This window comes from Chiroxiphia lanceolata, chromosome 9 (genome assembly GCF_009829145.1).
Source record: "Chiroxiphia lanceolata isolate bChiLan1 chromosome 9, bChiLan1.pri, whole genome shotgun sequence".
Classification (NCBI taxonomy): Eukaryota; Metazoa; Chordata; class Aves; order Passeriformes; family Pipridae; genus Chiroxiphia; species Chiroxiphia lanceolata.
This window is the reverse complement of record NC_045645.1, coordinates 26,524,714-26,543,321: the sequence shown is the minus strand read 5'-3', so window position 1 is coordinate 26,543,321 and position 18,608 is coordinate 26,524,714. Positions and strand designations below refer to the sequence as shown.

General features: G+C 49.9%; 2 protein-coding genes across 7 annotated transcripts; both read right to left on the bottom strand.

Moving 5' to 3' along the window:
* Positions 1-219: 219 nt before the first annotated feature.
* RNASEL (ribonuclease L) lies at positions 220-7,171 on the bottom strand. Of its 4 annotated transcripts, none has more exons than XM_032697083.1 (8): positions 7,041-7,171; positions 6,304-6,446; positions 4,468-5,935; positions 4,013-4,101; positions 3,434-3,624; positions 3,210-3,324; positions 2,305-2,465; positions 220-1,524 (listed from the first exon to the last, which is right to left on the bottom strand). In XM_032697083.1, the coding sequence occupies exons 3-8, from the start codon at positions 5,900-5,902 to the stop codon at positions 1,389-1,391; spliced, it is 2,127 nt and encodes a 708-aa protein (XP_032552974.1). In that variant the 5' UTR covers positions 5,903-5,935; positions 6,304-6,446; positions 7,041-7,171; the 3' UTR covers positions 220-1,388. The 4 variants fall into 4 exon arrangements, with proteins under 4 accessions (XP_032552974.1, XP_032552971.1, XP_032552973.1 ...); XM_032697080.1 differs by having other exon boundaries at positions 3,210-3,327; positions 7,041-7,169; XM_032697082.1 differs by lacking the exon at positions 6,304-6,446 and having other exon boundaries at positions 3,210-3,327; positions 4,468-5,932; positions 7,041-7,170.
* Positions 7,172-12,022: 4,851 nt separating this feature from the next.
* Positions 12,023-18,487, bottom strand: RGS16 (regulator of G protein signaling 16). Of its 3 annotated transcripts, none has more exons than XM_032696569.1 (5): positions 18,299-18,487; positions 16,975-17,076; positions 16,250-16,311; positions 14,776-14,942; positions 12,023-14,445 (listed from the first exon to the last, which is right to left on the bottom strand). In XM_032696569.1, the coding sequence occupies exons 1-5, from the start codon at positions 18,376-18,378 to the stop codon at positions 14,245-14,247; spliced, it is 612 nt and encodes a 203-aa protein (XP_032552460.1). In that variant the 5' UTR covers positions 18,379-18,487; the 3' UTR covers positions 12,023-14,244. The 3 variants fall into 3 exon arrangements, with proteins under 3 accessions (XP_032552460.1, XP_032552461.1, XP_032552462.1); XM_032696570.1 differs by lacking the exon at positions 18,299-18,487 and adding an exon at positions 17,645-17,729; XM_032696571.1 differs by lacking the exons at positions 16,975-17,076; positions 18,299-18,487 and adding an exon at positions 16,461-16,797.
* Positions 18,488-18,608: the final 121 nt, after the last annotated feature.

The following is an 18,608-nucleotide window of genomic DNA, read 5'->3' as shown; positions in this document are numbered from 1 at the left end:
AGAAGTCAGCATTCTCTTGGATGCATTTCCTCTACTAGCACCTCATTGACAGTTGCATAGTCAGACTTCCATTACATATTTAAAAGGTTCTCAGGACCATCAGAAGGACCTTTGCTCTGAGCCAGGACCCCTGATGCAGGTGAGAGTTTCTTAAGGCTGCAGAGTATCTCTTTCTATGCAGGGGGGATGGGAGAACCTCATTCCTAAATGAGTGTAGAGTCAGTTTTCCAGGCAAGTTTATTTCAAGTGTTTCCACATAGGCCAACTGAAAGAATAACAATCTCAGTTTGGAAACAAACAAAGAAAGAAACAAACAGGAAAAAAAGCCACAACAAAAATCTTTTCAACAGCTGAAAAGTATTTCCATAAGCAACATATAATCATTGTGCAAGTTGGAGCATTAGGAGAGAAACAAGCAAGTCCTTGGGCAACCAGGCACACATGACATGCTGTGGGAATCTCAGAAAGGGGTTTGTGCCACCCAGCTGCCAATGTCAAAGCTCCAGGCTGGCTGCAGGGACACCAGTTCTGTGCAAGGGAGCTGAGTCTGGCAGGAGGACAGTGACACACCAACTGTTTCGGAGACAGGGAGTGCTTGTCCACAGCCCTGCCATGGCAGAGCTTGTCCTCTCCAGGAGGAAAAGGTCCCTGTAGCCCCTTTGATGTCAATGACCACTTTTGGGTGGGTCAGGACTATGCACAGTAGCAGAGTTTTGTGGGATTGTGCTCATTACATCCGTTCCTTGGGAAGCATCTCCTGCATTCCCCAAATGGAAGTCCTTCAGGTCTCAGCAGGCTGGACAGAGAGTGCCTCTACCAGGTCAGAGATATAGTGGCCAAGGGCAACCCTGAAGCTAGACATACCATTTTTCTGGCTGCTGTGTTTCCACAAGACTGAAAAGAGGGAATCCATGTCTTTCTAGGGGTACATGAGCAGTTCCTCAGTGCAAGCTGCAGGGAAGATTGGCTCTTGCAAGGAGCTCAAATTCATTTTTCTTTATCAGAGGGTTGTCTGACAATGCTGTCCTCCTGCCTCCCAGATGTGCCAGGTACCCCAGAGGCTCTCCCACATCTCCCCACTCTCCATAAGGGTCAGGGCCTGGATCTCCACATCTCAGAGGCAGATAAACCCAGAGGGACAGAGGTAGGTCATCAAGGGGAACCTGGGCTGGCACTCAGTTTGGTTCCGCTCTGAAGGTCGTGGTTGTTACACCAAACACTTCTGAAGCATCTTTCATTTCTTAGTTTAAGTCCTCCATACTCTGTCCCTGCATGTGCTCTCTCCCATCTCCTTACACACTTCTTCAACTCTTTTGCAGATCAATAAATAAGGATTAAATGGAGGCAGTGATGGTGGGATCAGACATGGGACAGGAGGCAATGACATCCTACAGAGAAGGGTCCTGGATGTCTGCAAAGTGACTGTATGTGGGATTCTGGCGTAAACTGTTGTAGACATAAATGGTAAGTGCTGGAAAAGTCTCCAGGAAATACTCAGCATAGTCTCCTATTTTGTCACTGATCCTGAAAGAGAACAAAAACAATAAGGATTCTTAAAGCTTGTCCAAGGAGTCAATAGTCCAGGATGCCCTGCTTCCTCCCTTACAGGGAAAATGCCATTCCAGAGGCTTTCTGATAACACAGGAAGGTTTCCTAGAAATCCCAGAGCTGTGAGCCTACCTAAACTCCTCAGCCTCTTTTTATTATTATTTTTTTTTTGCTATTCCTCCAGCACCTCCATCTACCTAATCCCACTTGCATCTTCACTGAAGGGCACTGGTGGCCACGATCCTCAGTGAAACCATCACTAGGAGCTAACACCCCCTCTAACCTCACGTGTGAGTGCCCATGACTAGAGAGGACTGAGGAGTGGTTGAGATCACTGGGTTTGTTCAGCCTGGAAAAGAGGAGACTTGAGGGGAAACCTCATCAGGGTCTGCAGCTTCCTCACGAAGGGAAGCGGAGGGGCAGGTACTGATCTCTGCTCGCTGTGACCAGTGACAGGACCTGAGGGAACAGCATGGTCCTGTGTCAGGGGAGGTTTGGGTTGGATATCAGGAGAAGGTTCTTTACCCAGAGGGCAGCTGGGCACTGGAACAGGCTCCTCAGGGCAGTGGTCACAGCAACAAACCTGACAGAGCTCAAAAAGTGTTTGGACAACGCTGTCAGGCACATCGTGGGATTGTTGGGGTGTTCTGTGCAGGGTCAAGAGTTGGGATCTATGATCCTTTTAGATCCCTTCCAACTCGGGATATTCTGTGATTCTATGCAACTGTGGCAGGGGCAAGGATGAGAAACACGTACCCTTTATCTTTGTGTTCATCCAGGTTTCTGATGAGCCTCAGTAGGTCAGTGACATCATTGCTGTAGTTGAAGGATTTGGTGGCACAATTGCTATGTTTTCTAGGTTTGAATGATTTTGGATTCCTGGGATTTTTCATTACCTCTAGAATATCTTCGTCAATCTGAAAGAAAGGACATAGATTATTCTCTGCCTTTCACACACCACAGCAGCACATGTACCACCACTGCCTTTCCACAGGGACATCATCTTGCATGGGAAAAACCTCCTGACCCTTAAAAGCCTATTTCCCAACACGAGCAGAAGAGTCCACTCTGCAGGGAATGCACCATACAGCCCCCCTGATTCTGCTGAGGGTTTCCTCTCCCGCTTTGCCAAGGCGTAGCATTTGTATTAGGACTGTCAACATGGCACAGGAGATTTTCCTGCTTGCCTGGAGGGCAGGGGGGACGCAAGAGTCTTGACCTAACTGTGCCACTGAGGACCACGTGGGCTGCTGTACTGAACTGAGACTGTCAGATCCCAAATGATGCAGCACAACGTTACCTGAAGAAGCAGGCCTTGTCTGGCTGCTTTTGAGACAATCAACAAAACACTTTTGCCAGAAATTTGCCGGCAACGAGGAACAGAGGTCCTTGTCTTAAGTGATCACCAAAAAAGAAACCAAACTTTTGAAGGTTAACCAGCTAATCTATAATGACCACCCCAGTCAACAGAGCTCCCTTAAGCATCGATGTCTTTCGACCAAGTGCCTTGGATTTAATTGTTTCTCCCAGTTGTCTGTATTTGTGTGGGGCTACTTTTCACAGTTACATTTTTAAACACAGCCTATGGAACACTCGGGAGAAGCTTCTGCCTGAATGTCTATAACTCAAACCTCACATCAGTCCAAAGAGAAGAGGATTACCTCCTTGGTCCACTCTGGATAAGGAAAAGTTTCAGTAACGTTAGGATCTTGAAAAATAGTTTTTCGGTTGTTGATATCTTTGATTTGATTCCATATACTCTTCAGGAAGTTGAACCTGCTGTGGAATGAGAAGCTTCCTTAGCTACAGTAGGACATGCCTTTTCCCAGCAATACAGTCAGTTCCTGTGCCAAAAGCTTTCCCTTTGTATACTGCCAGGACTTACATCTCTTTGCTCCAGAAATAGGGATGTTTGCTCAAACCTTCCAAGCCTCGTTCATCATGAGAGGACAGGCTTCTTACAAGGTCCAGAGCCTCCACGTAATCCAGGGATTTAGCGTCCAAATCCTCAATTCCGACTTGCTGAAGGGGTTTCCTACCCCCTGTTAAAACATACAGCATGAGCCTGCTGAGGGCCTGCAAAGAGACACATCACTGCTCACCTGCCAGGTGCATGGAACTTCCTGCCAAATGGGAGGGGACTCGTATTCCTAAGGCCTGTAGGTGCCCAGAAGTATGTAAATACACACCAACACAAACTTGGAAGCTGTGTGCCCAAGGACAGAGGAGACGGGCACGGTAACCTTCCTCTCAGGGGATCTGTGGATATCCCAGGACCAGGCACGGTCTTGCATCCTAACCACTATCATTCTTATGCAGCATCTATTATTACATGGGCTTTCCCACAAATCAAGGTGTTTTCTAGTTGAGGATGCAGAAGGGCTTTCCCTAGGACTCACAGCAACAGAAAATATCAGAGAGAACCTGAAATTTTAAACCATAGGTTGATTCGCAGAGAACTTACCTCTAAATCTGAGTTTACAAGTTCTTCTTGGCCTTCAATCAACTTTCTTTTATTATCAAAGTCTGCCAAGTAAATTTTGCCACCTAAATCTGAGGAAATAAGAGAAATTGTTAACAAATAATGGTGGAAAAACTGGATACAGTCCACCACTGACTTCTGGATGGCCCTTCCTTTAGAAAACAACTTTCTGAAGAGATTTTGGGCTGATATGTCGTGGGCCGATCAGTCTTCACAGCCCTAGAGAGGAGGGCAAAGCTAATGAGACATGTAAGGTTATTCTTTTCACTCCTCAGTGGCTGTCTGTGAAGATAGTTATTCAAAGAACAAATCTAATGCCACAGACACCCCATTTGGCATAAAGCCATCTGTATTTTTACAAATAGCTATGAAACGTATTCTCTTAATTGCAGGCAATGGGAAAGCAAAACAAAAACATAAAAAAGGCAAAAGATAACCTATTACAAAGTTCCTGGGCTGCAGATCCTGGTGAGCAAATCCAAGGGAGTGCAGCTCTCTCAGTGCCTGGAAGATCATCTTCAGAGCAGCTTTGTAATCCTTTTGGTCTTCTGGGTCCTGCAGATGTTCTTGGAGGGTTTTCTCCCAGAGTGGGAAGCACAAGTACATGCAGCCTTTTTCCTTCTCAGACTGGAAGAGCTTCAGTAGACGTTCACAGTGACAACATTTTTCAAAGAACTTTTTCTCTTCATCACCCTCTTTGCTGAGGGTTACTTTTACTGCTACCTCTGTCCCTCCGTGGAGCCCGAGGTAGATGCCTTCCCGAATTCTCTGCTCGATGTAATGAAATGTCTTCAGTTTGCCAATCATAGGGCGATAGATTTGATCAAGCTTTTTCAGCTGGTCCCTCCAGCGTTTGCTGTTTGGCTCCCAGTCTCTGGGGGTTTCTGGAACAAACGTGGCATTATGCACACGAAGAAGATTTTCCACGCTACGAGAACGATTTCTGTTAGCAACTGCGATAAGGTTCCCAACATCAGTCCTTGCTCCTTTTTCACACAACACCTTCGCTGTATTGAGATCATTTTTCTCTACAGCCACCATCAGCGCTGTGTTGCCCTCCTCATCTGCATCATCAATATCCATTTCATCCTTCTCCAATAAAGTTTTCACCAGCTCTGGGCTCTCCATTTCAACAGCTAGGATGAGGGCACTTTTCCCCCATTCATCTTTGCTCTTCACATCAACACCGTGGTCCAGCAGGAAGCGAACTGTGGCAAGAACTGACTCAGGTTTTTTTTTTGAATCCTTCTTTAGAGCATGGATCAAGGCATTCCTATCTCTGTTGTCACGAATGTTCACATCAGCCTCCATCTCTTGAACAAGGATTTTTACGGCCGAGAAGTGGCCCTTCCTACAAGCATCCATCAGTGCTGTTTTACCTCCTTCATGCAGTTTGGCTTTCTCCTCACTAGTTACCCTCCTCAAATTCACTTCAGCTCCTTTGCTGTACAGGAATTTCAAGGCTTCCTCCTTCCCATACCACGCAGCCTCCATGAAAGCTGTGAAGCCGTTGCTGTCAGGGTCATTAATGTCTGCCCCACGGTCCAGGAGGAGCTTCAGTATTTCCACGTCTCCCATGATCCCTGCCTCAGTAAATGCAGTGCCACCATTGTCCTTCCTGGCATGCAGACAAGCACCCTTTTCCAGCAGAAGTCGGACCAGGTCCACCTCACCAGTTTGCACAGCGGTCTGCAGTGGTGTCCAGCCACCTCCTACTTTGGAGTTCACATCCGCCCCTTTCTCCAGCAGCTCCAGCACAAGTTCTCTCTTTCTGTTCTTCACAGCAGCATTTAGCTCAAAGGCAAGGTCTTCTGCTGCCTTCGCATTAGAAGGGGCAGAGACCCCCTGTTGTTTGTGAGCTGCGGGCTCCATGATGGTCAGAAGGGCTCCGTACAAGGAATCCTGTCGAAGGATAGGAGACATGCAGTGCTCAGTGCCTTCATTGTGGGGGATGCCTGGGTTTGGCTGATGAAACACAGTAGTTAACGGCTTTTTCACTTAATTAATAAACAGAAAATCCTGTTTTATTAGCCTGCAAAACCTCACCATTTACACTTGATGTCCTGCAGGTCTGTGTGAGGGGTAATTAAGGACAACAATGCCAGTGCCAGCCAGGAGAGCCAAGGCCCAGCAAGAAGCACAGCACTTAAGGAAGGACTCATTGTGTTTGCTTGCCTGGCCTCAGCAGCTCTCACAGCCCAGGCAGGTGTCCCCTGGGGCATCAGGGTGAGGGCACAGGGGAGAACCCAGGCTGTTCTTGCTATAAATATTACCTCAGACTTGTTACAGGTTACCTAATAAGCCATCCCCCACCAATAGTTTCAGGTGGAGAACACAGCGGGCAGGTAGAGATGGGCTTTCCCCTTCAGTTTTGTATGGCAGCCACACATAGTCCTGAATGTCCCTGATCCAATACCTGGAATGAGATGGAAAGCCAACCTTAATCCCTCCTGCTTCCACAGGCAATTAGGAGACCCTACCTGACAGAAAGCTTTTCCTAAGCTTTTTAATGACATTAAGAGGGTAGGGCCTCAGGTGGGGCCTGATCTGTCTGTATCGATCTAGTATCTAGAAAAGCTCAAACTCCAATACCTATTTTGCTGCCTGCAAAGGCTGGTTCAAGTGACCAGCCCTTTCAGGAGTCACTGTCTGACAAGCTGGACTGGAAATAAATTACCTATGCAAATCAGAAAAGGGACAGAGAAGTCTTAAGGTATAAAAGTAAAGCATCAACTCACATGAATTTACTCTCAGGAAGGCCAAAGACCATTTTCTGAATGGTTTATCTCCCCGCCCAGCAGGAAATGAACACCCCGTTTCATTTAGATGCATTTCATTTCCTTGTAATAATTTCTATGCCCTTTGCCACCTAGAAAAAACAAACAAACAAAACAAAACATTACTTCCTCAGCTGGAAAAGCAGCAGAGCATCCCCTGTGGGGCTCAAGTTCCTCCCCCCGTCGGGAAGGCAGAAGACTGGGGAGGGGGAAGGCAGAGGCTGAGCACCTACCTTTTCCTCGCCGCAGAGTCGCAAGCCCCGTACTCTAGAAAGTGTTTAAACATTTCTATCCAGCCCCAACTGAACTTTTGACCACGAGCCGTTCGCGTTTGCGTATCGCGATGTGCTGATGTGCAGCGTCACACAGCCCTGCCCGCCTGGTGTCACACAGCCCTGCCTGGTGTCACCCGCCACCACCCGCCAGGCAAGGCGAAGAAGGGGTCCCTCTCCCCATCCAGAAACCCGGACGCTGCTTAAAATGCCTTTAAAGCCGCAGAGCAGCTTTTCTCAGCAGCTGCTCTTCACTGCTGCTTCCCAGCGAGTGTCCCCGGGTGGCGTTTGTTTCCCAGCAGCTGTACCCTCTGTCCCATCCCAGGAAGGAGAAGCCCCGGGAGCATTTAACCCACTCGCGGAAGGATGTTGGGGTTTCGGGGAGGGCGTTTGGCGACTTTTTTTTCAGCACGTAGAAGAGAGGTCGTGAGCAAAGTGCTCTCCCCGTACGGTCCCGCACACACAGACCCGGTTTTACAAACATCTGCTCAGCAGTGGCTCAGGAGCTGAAGGCACGGAGATGTTCAGTGCATCAGTGCTGGGGTGTGGGGGAGTTTGGGGTGGTCTGGCTTATTATTTTAAGCTTTTCCTCACCTTTTGATGAATCCATCCACGTGAGGAAACTAGCCATGCTGCTAAATTACACCCAGGGAGCCGCTGAGCTCCAGATCCGCGGTTTCTTCACGGCACTGAGAGGCGGCTCCCACCACCCAGGCACCCTCCTCCTTGGAGCCAGCTCTGTGTAAACAGTGCTGCCCGAGGAGCTTGGTCTTCCAGCCCTTCCCATCTATCTGCAAAACATGTGAAGGAAATACATGAAGGAACCCAGGCTGTGACATCCCACTCAGTTTCCCCCACTGCCCCATGACATAAGGTGAGCTCGGTAGGGCCCACACAACCTCCCCAGCCACCCTCACTGAACTGTGCCAGCTGCAAGATTCTGTTCAGACATGAAGCAGGGCTGAAATTGTGTCAATAAAATCATGCCTGGCTTTCCGTGGTGTCTTGGAACGTGCGCAAACTGGGAGTCTGCAGATGTGCACAGAGACACGGCCAGATACAAATGCAGGGCAAAAATGCAGAAAACCCACCTGGAAAGGCTGCATGGATACAGTCCTGCATGTTTTACATGCATATCCCAATCCTTTATGGATGCCTGCACTGCTGGCTCATGCCTGCACACCAGCTTTCACAAAACTCTGCCTATGCAGTCACATCTTTCTACCTTACTGTCATATTGGGCATCCTGCTTCCCACAGCGTGCAGTGCATCCACAAGGTCTAGGAACATCCCACGGTCTCTGGATGGAATTTCACAGATTTTGTGTTGCCACAGGAGAACCTTGACACGGCCCCACAGGGACAAAGACACTGAAAACTCAGGGAACAATCTCAAATCACTCTCAAGGCTGTCAAGATCTCATTTTAATTCACAGAAAGAATCACTCCCAGTTTAACCAGCTGGAGCTGGAGCTGCCAGTGTTAAACTACCCATTTGCAGGCTGGCAAACAAGCAGAGCAGGGGCACATCCCAGGCTCAGATCCAAAAGAAGTCAACATTACAGTACATAACAATATCACACCACCCACCCAAGTACAAAAGCCTTCTTCAGCTTGCTGATTTAATTAAAGTCTTTCATTATCTTATGGTGGGAAGATGAAAAACTCTAGGATGGTGGGAACCCAGACCCTAGGATAGTGAGAACAAAGTGTTTGCAACCAGCAGATCTTTGGCAGAAGTATCCTGTGCCTGTACCTCAGCAGAGAAGGATTTGCTGGTAACACTTTCCTTATCTCTCATCCCTCATCCAAATTGCTTTCCATAGTCATAAGCTTAAACTCAGTCCCTGTGACAGGCAGTTTGTGGTGAATATAAGGCTCTCAAAGGTTTTCTAAAGCACAGGAGTCAGAGAGCTCCTCTCCACAACTATTCCTATAGCCCTGGGCTATGTAGTTCCTACTGTATTTGCAGATCTGCAGAGTCATTATTTGCCCCCACAAACACAGGGCCTCAGGAGATGAGCTGCAGAGACACAGTCAGCAGGGAAATCAAGGGCACAGTTAAGCAAATCTTCCTTTTCTTCCATCCTGATGGACATGCACCCATTTTTGCAACCCTTCCCCTGAGATAACATCTCCGAGAATCCGTGTCCTGGCCACCAGCCACAAATGAAAATGAAGCAAAATGAGGCAACAAAAACTGCCTGCCAAAGGCAAAATAATTTTTAAAGGAGCTAGGAATAGTAAGATGAGTTTTTTTCTTCATGTTCCCTTCCCGTGCTTTCATATTACATTTCCAAAAGGGAATATCCCAGGGTTTATGTGCTTGGCCATGCTGATGTGACTCTCTGTGTTGGAACACAGCTCTGGAAAATAGTCCACAGAAGGATGCAGTTTAAACACTAACAGGTGATGCTATCCATGTAGGAGCATCAACCACGTTTCATAGAACCATTTAGGTTTGAAAAGACCTCCAAGATCATCAAGGTAACTGTTACCCAGCACTGCCAAGTCCACCACCGAACCATGTGCCCCAGTGCCACATCTACACATTTTACCATGGAGTATTTTTACACTCTTTAACTGCATTTGCTAGTTTTTTGGACTGCTGCTCAATCCTCATCACCACAAAAAAATGGAAAAAACCCAGCATATGCAGCAGGGAAGGAGAGGTGAGGGCAACAGTGAGGGAGGCAGGGACCTCACCAAGCAGGGCAGCGCATCCCAGCCCCTGGGCAAGGAGAGCAGAGCAGGTCCGTTGGAAACATCCCAGATCAGCCATGGTAGGTCCAAAAAGGAGGAGCTACACTGGGCACCTGAGCTTAAAAGCAGTGGAGGTGGTTCCCCAGCACTGTTCCTCCCAGCTGTTTCTCATCCCCATCTTCCCCCCCCCCCCCGGCCGAGCCCAGGTTGCAGCTGCTCCATATCCGAGCTGTCCTCCAGCACAGGCAGCCCAACCCCGGGGAGGCAGGACGGCTGCAGACCCCAACACTACCCTGGGTGCCCCAGCAGCATCAGAAAGCTTGAAAATTAGCTTTAATTTTTTTCTCAGATCCCGAGGTACCCCGGGGATAAGAATCCTTGTGCGCAGCTGGAGCGGATTGGCAACCTTGGCATTTAGCTGCCTGCGAGGGAGAGTGAGCCGTATGGAAGCACATCAGCTGTGATTTCTGGCACTTTATTCAGGCAAAGGCCTTGAAGTGGAAGCTGCCGAGTGGGAATCAGTGCCATACAGCTGCTCCCTCCCTGTCAGCCCGCCCGGGGGGCTGTCAGAGCACTGCGGAACACGGGGTGGGGCATTTGCCGTGTTTGAAATGGCTCAGCGCATCCCTTTTGCTGCTGAGCTTCCTTCAAATACATCCTTAAATAACATTGCATTTCTTTGCAGTCTTTCTTTAAAAGAATAAATAAATAAATCATGGATGTGCACACATGCAAACGTGAATTTGCCGACATGTGTGTGTTGTCACACGTGTATCCATGGAAGATGAAGGCTCAGCATCCGTACACTTGTATGTGCACATCCACCTGCCTAAACACGTGTCTTTGTGGGGCCACTTGTGCACCTGTGCCCATGTCCTAAGGCCACCCTGAAGCTGCTTGGTCCCACCACAGCGGGGACCCCCTGAGTGATGATGCCACCCCACTGAGCAGCTGCTGGGAACACGCTGGGTCCCAGGGCAGAGGGAAACGGATGGTTTTTTTCCACCAAATAAATCCACACCACACACACACACACACCCCCCCCCTCCTGGCTCATGGAAACCTGGCCCTGGAGCAAGTATGTGTTCACACCCCGAGGGGGGGCAGGGGGGGGCCAGCACCAGCCCCCACATTTGCTCCCCGGAGCTCAGATCTTCTCTGCTGCTTCCAAATTCGCAGCCTCCTCCCTGGGAAACTTTGGCCGTGGTTTATTGGAAGCGATGGCTGCCGGCCGTGCCCGAAGGCAGTCATGGGAAGCTTTGGCTCCTCTTTCTCAACGTGGTTTTGTGGGTTGGAGTCTTTTATCCCCCCAAGGCTTCAAGGTTTTGTCATGCTGCCACTGGATATGGCAAGGAATTGCGGAAGATGCGCTGGATCCAGGCTTGCTTTTAGTGGTGGAATTGTCTCTCTGGGAAGCATCTCAGGCTTGTAAAGACGAAACTGTGCTGCAAATGGGATTCTCCAAAATCAGCAGTGGGGTCTGAGTGCTAGCACAAAGGCTGAGGCTCAGCTTGGGCCATGCATGATGCATCAAGAATGGACATAAATTTTCTTCTAAAGAAAGCTCAAATAGATTGTAATTCTATATTTTTCTTACCTTTTTTTTTTTTGTTGGCTTACTTAAATATTTTTTAATGGAGAATCAGTGTTAAATTAGCTTCAAGTCTGCAAGACAAAGTATTCATATTTTTCATTTAGAAGCTGCAGTTAAGAAAACAAATCAGCAACACTATTTTTTTGTTTCTAGCTGCTTCTAGACTGCTTTACTGCTCTAACTCTTTTGTGACAAATAATTTAAGCACTTCCTGGACACCTTGCAGCTCATTTCTTCCCTCTGACATGCACAAAGATTAGGTATACATGCAGACTGCTGTGATTCCAAATCACCTGGCTTGTAAGACAAGGCCATGCTTAATTAAAAAGGGAATAAAAGACAGGGGAAATTCAACCTACCTTCCTCTGGATAGGTAGGGAATAGGGATGGAGCAACATCGATGTATTTTACCATCAGTGGTGATTCTTGCACCCTGCATGGCTGTATTAGAAGGGACATAAAGTTCTGTTATAGCTGCAGGTGCTTGTAAAAGGCATTTTAATGGATTGTGTTCACAGTAACACCTTGGAACATACATGCTTCAGTGACTCCAGCTCCTCCTCGGCAGTCCCCACACGCTCTCCTCTGCTGACGCAGGCCAGTTAATTTTGGCTTCCAAAACACACAATAAATAGAAAGAAGGCAGCTTAAAAACCATGCTTTGGTTGGGTTTTTATTTAGAGCATTAACATCTTCAAGCCACACTTGGATGCTCCCCTCCCTGCAATATCTATATTCAAAATTTAACTCCTGCTTTCGTTCTTGCTGTGAACTGTTCGGTTTTCTTCAATAAGCCAAATACCAAAAAGCTTTACACTTCACAAATCTTCCCCCTTCCTTTTCTGCTCCTGACATTGCCACTTTTAAAGTGACTGGAAATGCCCCTCAAGTCACCCAACACAAGCAGATTTGTGGGCTTTGCAAAGCATCCAGAATTAAAATGTAAAATTTAATTGAAAGCCCACAAGCAAAAAAGCCCCAGCCCACACTCTCACGGTATTTTCCTCTTTGCATTTTGTTTTGTAATGACAACATCACATCAGTAATGAAAACAGACCATTGTGCATTGTTCACTTCAGTAACACAGCGAAGGTGTTTCCAGTTGTAAGAATAAATAATAAATAAGAAAGCAGCTAATATCTCCCTGTAAATGGTGTCGGGACCTACTGAGGCTCGGAGGTAGGACCAGGATGGGGACAGTGGAAGAGGACTCATAGAATAACATCCCCAAGTTGGTCCTCAGTCCCTTGTTCTGCTCAAACAGCTGCTAAAAGCTGGAGTGATCCTGTACTCAAGCTGGTGCTGGGGGCAAAAAACACTTCACTTGGCAAGGGGTGAGTACCAGTGGGTGAGGACACCTGGGTTTGGGTTTTAGGGATAAATGGAGCCACATGAAGCGGCCCCAGGCTCTCTCAGCAGGAAACTGTGCTGGTGGTGTGTTCCCCATCAGCCAACACAGGACACTGGTGGAATCCCCATCACCCACCAGCACAGCTGCTGGCACCATTGCTGCCAGATGGGATCCACACCTTTCCAGGTGGCTGCAGGACCCAGAAATTCCTGCTGAGAGGGACTTTCAGAAGAGGTCTCCCCCAGGTCTGAGCTGATGATATATCCTGACGCCCCTCCGAGACACTGAATTCACGGCACGTGTTGCTGTCTCGCTCACACCGTGGGTTTCTGGTAAAGTGCTATGGCTGCAGACTGGTTTCACCAGCCCAGGGAATACCAAGCCCAATTATAAACCAGCACAAGGCCCAGGTTTTCTCTCCCATGTGTGAAAATTACGTTTTCCATGGGGTCACTCACCAAAGTGCCTTTTCCACATCGCTATTGTCTCTCTAGGACAAGCTGCCGTCCACATCTTTAAAGGGAGAAAGGAAAAACATGCACTGCAAAGCATCTTTGTTCTGCCATCCGTGGTCCTCTGAGCTGACGGAAACCCTGCCTCCTGAGACCCCTCCAGCAGCTCTCCCTGCTGCTATGGGCATACCTTGCTCCATGGTCGCATTACAGATCTGTCTGGTCACGTTAAATTATTATACAGAAGAGGTGGGACACATGCTAAGTGCTAAAATAGCTAAAATAATTTAATTCACAAGCTCCTCGGAGCAAGGGCTGCGTGTATGCTTTCAGCAGTGCTCTTCTAATAAATATATATATATATATAACAATAACAATAATGATAAAATAAATAACAATAATAGTAACTAAAAGTTACGCATGTGACCTAAGATTCTGTGCAATCTAAAGGTCGTTGAGCTCAAGCGAGGGATAAAAATGTCACTGCTTGGGATGCACTGCACTGGAAGGAGGTGTAAAGCTTTGATGCAGAGCATGCATAGGAAACAGCAGAAGGATCTCAGGATCAGGAGAAGGCAGATGCAGGATCCCTCCAGCTGCAAATGCCACGTAGTCTTTGGGCTTTTATTCTGGCCATTCCCTCATAGGAAAAGCTCTGCATGAGGGAATGGCAGGCTCCTGTGCTGGCCTCCCAGCCAGTGGCTGATGCTGCAGCTCAGGGGCAGGGTCCTGAGAGCAGGTGGGATCTCTCTGGTGGTGGATGTTTAGGGGAATCTGATCTTTTTCCAGGACTTGCAACTCGAATCTGATTTCTTTCGGTCTCTGCAGAGGTGCAGGTCTCCGGTTGAGCTGCAAGGGGAGGTACCAGGTTCCCACCTGCTCCGTTCCTCCAGGGAGGGAGGACTGCCCTTCCCAGCGGCTCAGTGGGCAGCAGGAAGCACTCGAGGTCCTGGGGATCCTGCTGAAATTCCAGGACTTCAGCTGAAACCCCGCCGTGCAGACCTCAGACCCTGCTAACCATGTCCCAGCCTCCGCCTTGTCCCCCCGTGGTGGCTTCAGGCTCGGGTCAGGTATGTGACCTCTTGCTGGTGCCGCGGCTGGTGGCCTGCTTGGTCATGTCCTGGTAGGAGGCGGATTTCAGGAACCGGGGGTAGGAGTCCTTCTCCATCAAAGTGCGGGTCTTGGCCTGGGCTTCGTTGAAGCAAGCGGAGGTGGCACCGGAGAGGTTCTTGCGGGTGATCTCCCTGGTTTCGTGGTCGATATTCACCTGCAAGGAAGCAGCATCCCTAAACATTAGCTCGGCATTAACTCCCCTTCTTGAGGGGGGAAAACCCAGTTTTCTGCATTTTTAGGCGAGGGTGAAGATTCTTGCAAGCCTTTCTATCTCTTCATGGTTGCACTCCATGACCTTAGAGGTCTGTTCCAATATTAATGATTCAATGGTGACAGACCACACGATGTTAGAGATGAAAGCTCTCGTGAACAAGCACTCATCTTCCCACTGATACGAGAGCACTTTAATAAAACCCACCAGGATATTTTATTCCTTTCCTCCCCCTATTTGTTTCCACAGGACAGAGGCAGAAAATGCTCTCACCTCCCTGGGCGCCTCACTTTGGACAAACTCCTCGAAGATCCTGTTGGCTTTGGAGGCCAGCTTGGTTTTTGACCGGGTCTTTTTGAAGTCCTCACATGCCAGCCAGAAGTCGAGGTTCTCCTCGCTGAACTCTGTCTTCAGGAAGGTGTGGAAAGCATTCACCCCACCTGGGGAGGGGGGAGAAGAGCAGTTAGTGGGGCAGAAGGCAGGGAGGAAAAGGAGGACCACCAGCAGGCACAGCGCTGCCCTTCGAGCATCGCCCTGGGAGCTGCCCTGGGAGCTCAGACCATGACATCTGCAGATTTCCTTTCCCTCCGGGCAAATTCCACCCTCTGAGACACTGCTAATTGGCCTCTAGACTCCAATAAAATCCTTTCCCACAGACAAGTAATCCTCTGGTTGTATTTATCTAACCTTTCTGTAATGAGGCTTCAGAGTATTTTCTTTACAGCTTCGGAAAAGAGCTAATTCTACCTAAGGAGAAATCCACTGACGCATCGGTGCGTCTGCAGGAACCAAGCCTTTATTTTTATTTCTCAGCTGAGATCTGGGGAGGACAAGATGCTGAGGATGAGAGAGTAATTGCAGCAAGGATTTCAGAGCTGTGCTGGGAGGATGGATTAAGTTACAAAGCCGGAGATGCTCGTTAGCCATCACAGCACGTGATGAAGGCTGGAAAAAAAAAAATATGCCTAGCCCCGAACTATTGCTGTGGAAGGACTTTGGCTTGCTAGGGAATAGCTTTTAAAGTAGGCAACTATTTTTGTATTAAAATTTGGCACTTCTGCCACCGTGTGCCTGCTGTAAGGGAGGGATTACATGGGGACCTCAAAAAGAGGTCCCCTCTCTGGGTCTGTAGATGCTGTCTGCATGGAGGAGAGGGAGGCAGAACCTCACAGGAGACCTGTGCATCACATACACACAATATTACAGGGGGAAATGGCTATGGTAACTCAGTAAAACAGCTGAATTCCTTCTCCCTGTGGAAGAGCCATCCCCGGAGGCACAGGACAGACAGGCAGAGGGCAGCAATGCAGTTTTCTGAGCAAGCCTGTGGGGAGGTGGCTGCATCGCTGTGCAAAGGAGGACACTGCGAGCAGACACTCTGCCTTCTCCTGAATGTGGAGAAAGGGATGGTCCGGGAATGCCGTGACATTCCCTAACAGACTGCTCCACATGGGATGCCCATGACGATGCTCCTGTCCCGAGGCAGCAGCAAGGCATTGTGAGACAGCACTTGTGCCCCCAAAAGCACCCAGCCAGAAGAAAAGGGTACAGCTTCCCAAGTCAGGCAATAAACCCCGTGCATCAACTCTGTCTGGGCAGGAAAGGGACCTCTTTCTAAAGCCTAAAGCATCTCATTTGAGGAGGAGATGAGATTTCCTCGGATGCTCACTTCAGGCATACAGCTCACTGGGAGCTGTATTTTGTGCTACATGCTCTCACCACGAGAAGAAAACAAAATGCTACTCACTTTTGCTCTTCAGGAGCTGATCGAAGGACTCCCTCCATTCCAGTACCTCTCGTGAGGAGTCTCTGGAAAAGACAAAAGGATGTAAGGCTTGCTGTCCTGCTGTGAAGGATGGGAGCACTTCAGTTGTGTGGCTCCATCAATGGGAGACAGTGCAAGAAGGGAGGCAGCAGCACTGGGCAGGAAACCAAAGCAAGAGGCCAATGTCCATTACCTGTGGGCTCTCTTTCCTTTCTCTCTCTCTTTTACCGTCCCTGAAGGCTCACCAGACCTCAGCTCCATAGTGCTGGCCAGGAGGTTCTCTAAAGAATGCTCAGAAGAGCCTTTTTCTGCTGGTACAAGACCAGCAGAGCCTCCTCTGCAAGCCGACACCCAGCCTTCAGCAACAATATTTAGTATTTTTTTTTTAATGCTGCCTGCATTCCCCAGGGATCCCAGGCACTGGTCTGAGACACCAAGAACTGTGGGAGCCCCCTGGGTTTCTTGCCTATTGCTAAGGCCCTGCTCTCTGTGCCTAATGCCAGAGCATCAGTTCCCCCGTCTGATTTTATAACCGGTGGAGCTGGGAAGTGATCCGCCTTCCCGGCCTGCCTGGGTGGGACTATGGGGAGGGGGAGCTGCGCTCTGTGCTCTCTGCTGCGCAGATGGGCAGGATTATCCCTCGGGACACCCTGGTCCATGGGGACCTGTCCCGGGCTGAACCTGGGACATGGCGCTGCTTGGCTTACCTCCGCCTGGAGCCCAGCTGCAGCTTGCTGGAGGTCCCGATCCCGTGTCCCAGCTCTGGTTTGTGAAGCAGGATCCCTAAGCGGGTTTTCAGATCCTTGGCTCTGGAAGGGAGGAAGGGGAGAGGTGGGCTTGCTGGACTGTCGAACTGCTGCTGCCACCCCCTCACCTCACAGGGGCTGCACCCCACGGGCTCAGTAAGGGCAACCCTCGCTCCCCAGCTTCAGACTCCTCTTTGCTTTCCGATGTACGAAATAAATGCTCCCCCAGTTGCTTTGTCTGCTCCCTGGCAACCACGTTCAGCAGCGCATTAAGCCTGCGGGACTGTTTTCTCCCGCTTGCTTCCCAGGTAGAGTCGCATGAAATACAAAGCACGACGAGCTTTTTCCTTTGGGGCAGGTAGCAGAGCAGCTACTGAGTGCTCAGCAGGAGCCCCCGCAGCCCCCGCAGCTAACCTGGCTCCTTTTCCCATCCCGCTCTTCCGGCAGGACTACACTTCTCCCAAACCACTGGAAAAACACAGCGATTGCTTTCTGCCCGGCAGAGCGGGAGCGTGTCCCTGCTGCCAGGTTGCTGCTCCCCAGGTCTCTTTTTGGGGTGCCCCTGAGCCACCAGGAGCCTGGCACCACGCCATGGAGAGGGCCGTGCTCCCCAGTGGCACCATCCACCTACCCCATGCCTTCAGAGCCAGCGAGCCCGGCGGCAGCGCGATGCTCCTGCGCCAGAGGCTGGGATGCTACTGCCTGTCACCGCTCTGGGGCGAGGGAATGGAGGCACCTCCCTACCGGGAAATCGCTGCGGCAACACGGCAGGAGAATCGGCTCCTCTCCCCAGGGTCCCCCCGAGGCACCGTGCGGCCCCGTTGCTATTTGTGTGCTGCAGCTCATTCCGGCGTCCCCAGGTGCCCATACAAAAATAAGTGTTTAAATGTCAAGCCGGCAGCGCGGGGCTCCGTAGCCGTGTTTGGCAGGAGGAGCAACATGTCACTTAACAGTTCAACCGTGTTGACAAAAATACTCCTGCTGCTGTCAACTTGAAGCAACTTCTGCAGAGATGGAGCCGGAGAAACCCTGGTGTGTTTGTACACCCGGACACTGGGCAGCCCTGTCCAGCCTCCTCTCCCTCCGCATGTTTCACCTCTGCGTTCCCCTCCTGGGGAGCAGAACGGGTGCAGCCAAAAATCACTTCGCTGCGTGTTTGCTTGCAGTCTGCACCCCAGTTTCTATCGAAACACCACAGCCGCAGCAGCAGAGGCTGGTCCAGGTGCACCTTTTCCAGCTGACAACCCTCTGCATCCCAGAACTGCGGCGTGGCGAAGCTCCTTACCTTTCCAGGCAAGTGATGGGGAGCGAGGCTAACCCCCGGCACATGCTGAGAGCTGGGCACCCAGGCATCCAGCAACTCATCCGGTCCTTGCGGCGATGGCAGGGGTGTGCAACAGGTGGCTGCAGCACCACCTGCGCCCGCGGTCGTGTGCTGTCGGCTGGAAAAGCGGCGAGGAGCTGTGCTTTATATCGGGTGGGAGGCGGGAGAGCTGGGAGGGGGACCCAGCATCGCTCCAGCCTCCAGCCAACCAAAAGCTGCTCTGGCAGCGCCCGTGAAGATAACAGCTTAGGTAAGTTAGTGTGTGCTGTTA

Coding starts and splice junctions, on each gene's coding strand:
- RGS16 (XM_032696569.1), bottom strand. CDS start 18,378: ATGAGTTGCTGGATGCCTGGGTGCCCAGCTCTCAGCATGTGCCGGGGG. Junction 16,312..16,974: donor CAGCTGGGCTCCAGGCGGAG/GTAAGCCAAGCA, acceptor TGTCTTTTCCAG/AGACTCCTCACGAGAGGTAC. Junction 14,943..16,249: donor TCAGCTCCTGAAGAGCAAAA/GTGAGTAGCATT, acceptor CCCCCTCCCCAG/GTGGGGTGAATGCTTTCCAC.
- RNASEL (XM_032697082.1), bottom strand. CDS start 5,902: ATGGAGCCCGCAGCTCACAAACAACAGGGGGTCTCTGCCCCTTCTAAT. Junction 4,102..4,467: donor GCCCAGGAACTTTGTAATAG/GTTATCTTTTGC, acceptor TTATTTCCTCAG/ATTTAGGTGGCAAAATTTAC. Junction 3,328..3,433: donor TATTTCTGGAGCAAAGAGAT/GTAAGTCCTGGC, acceptor CTCATTCCACAG/CAGGTTCAACTTCCTGAAGA.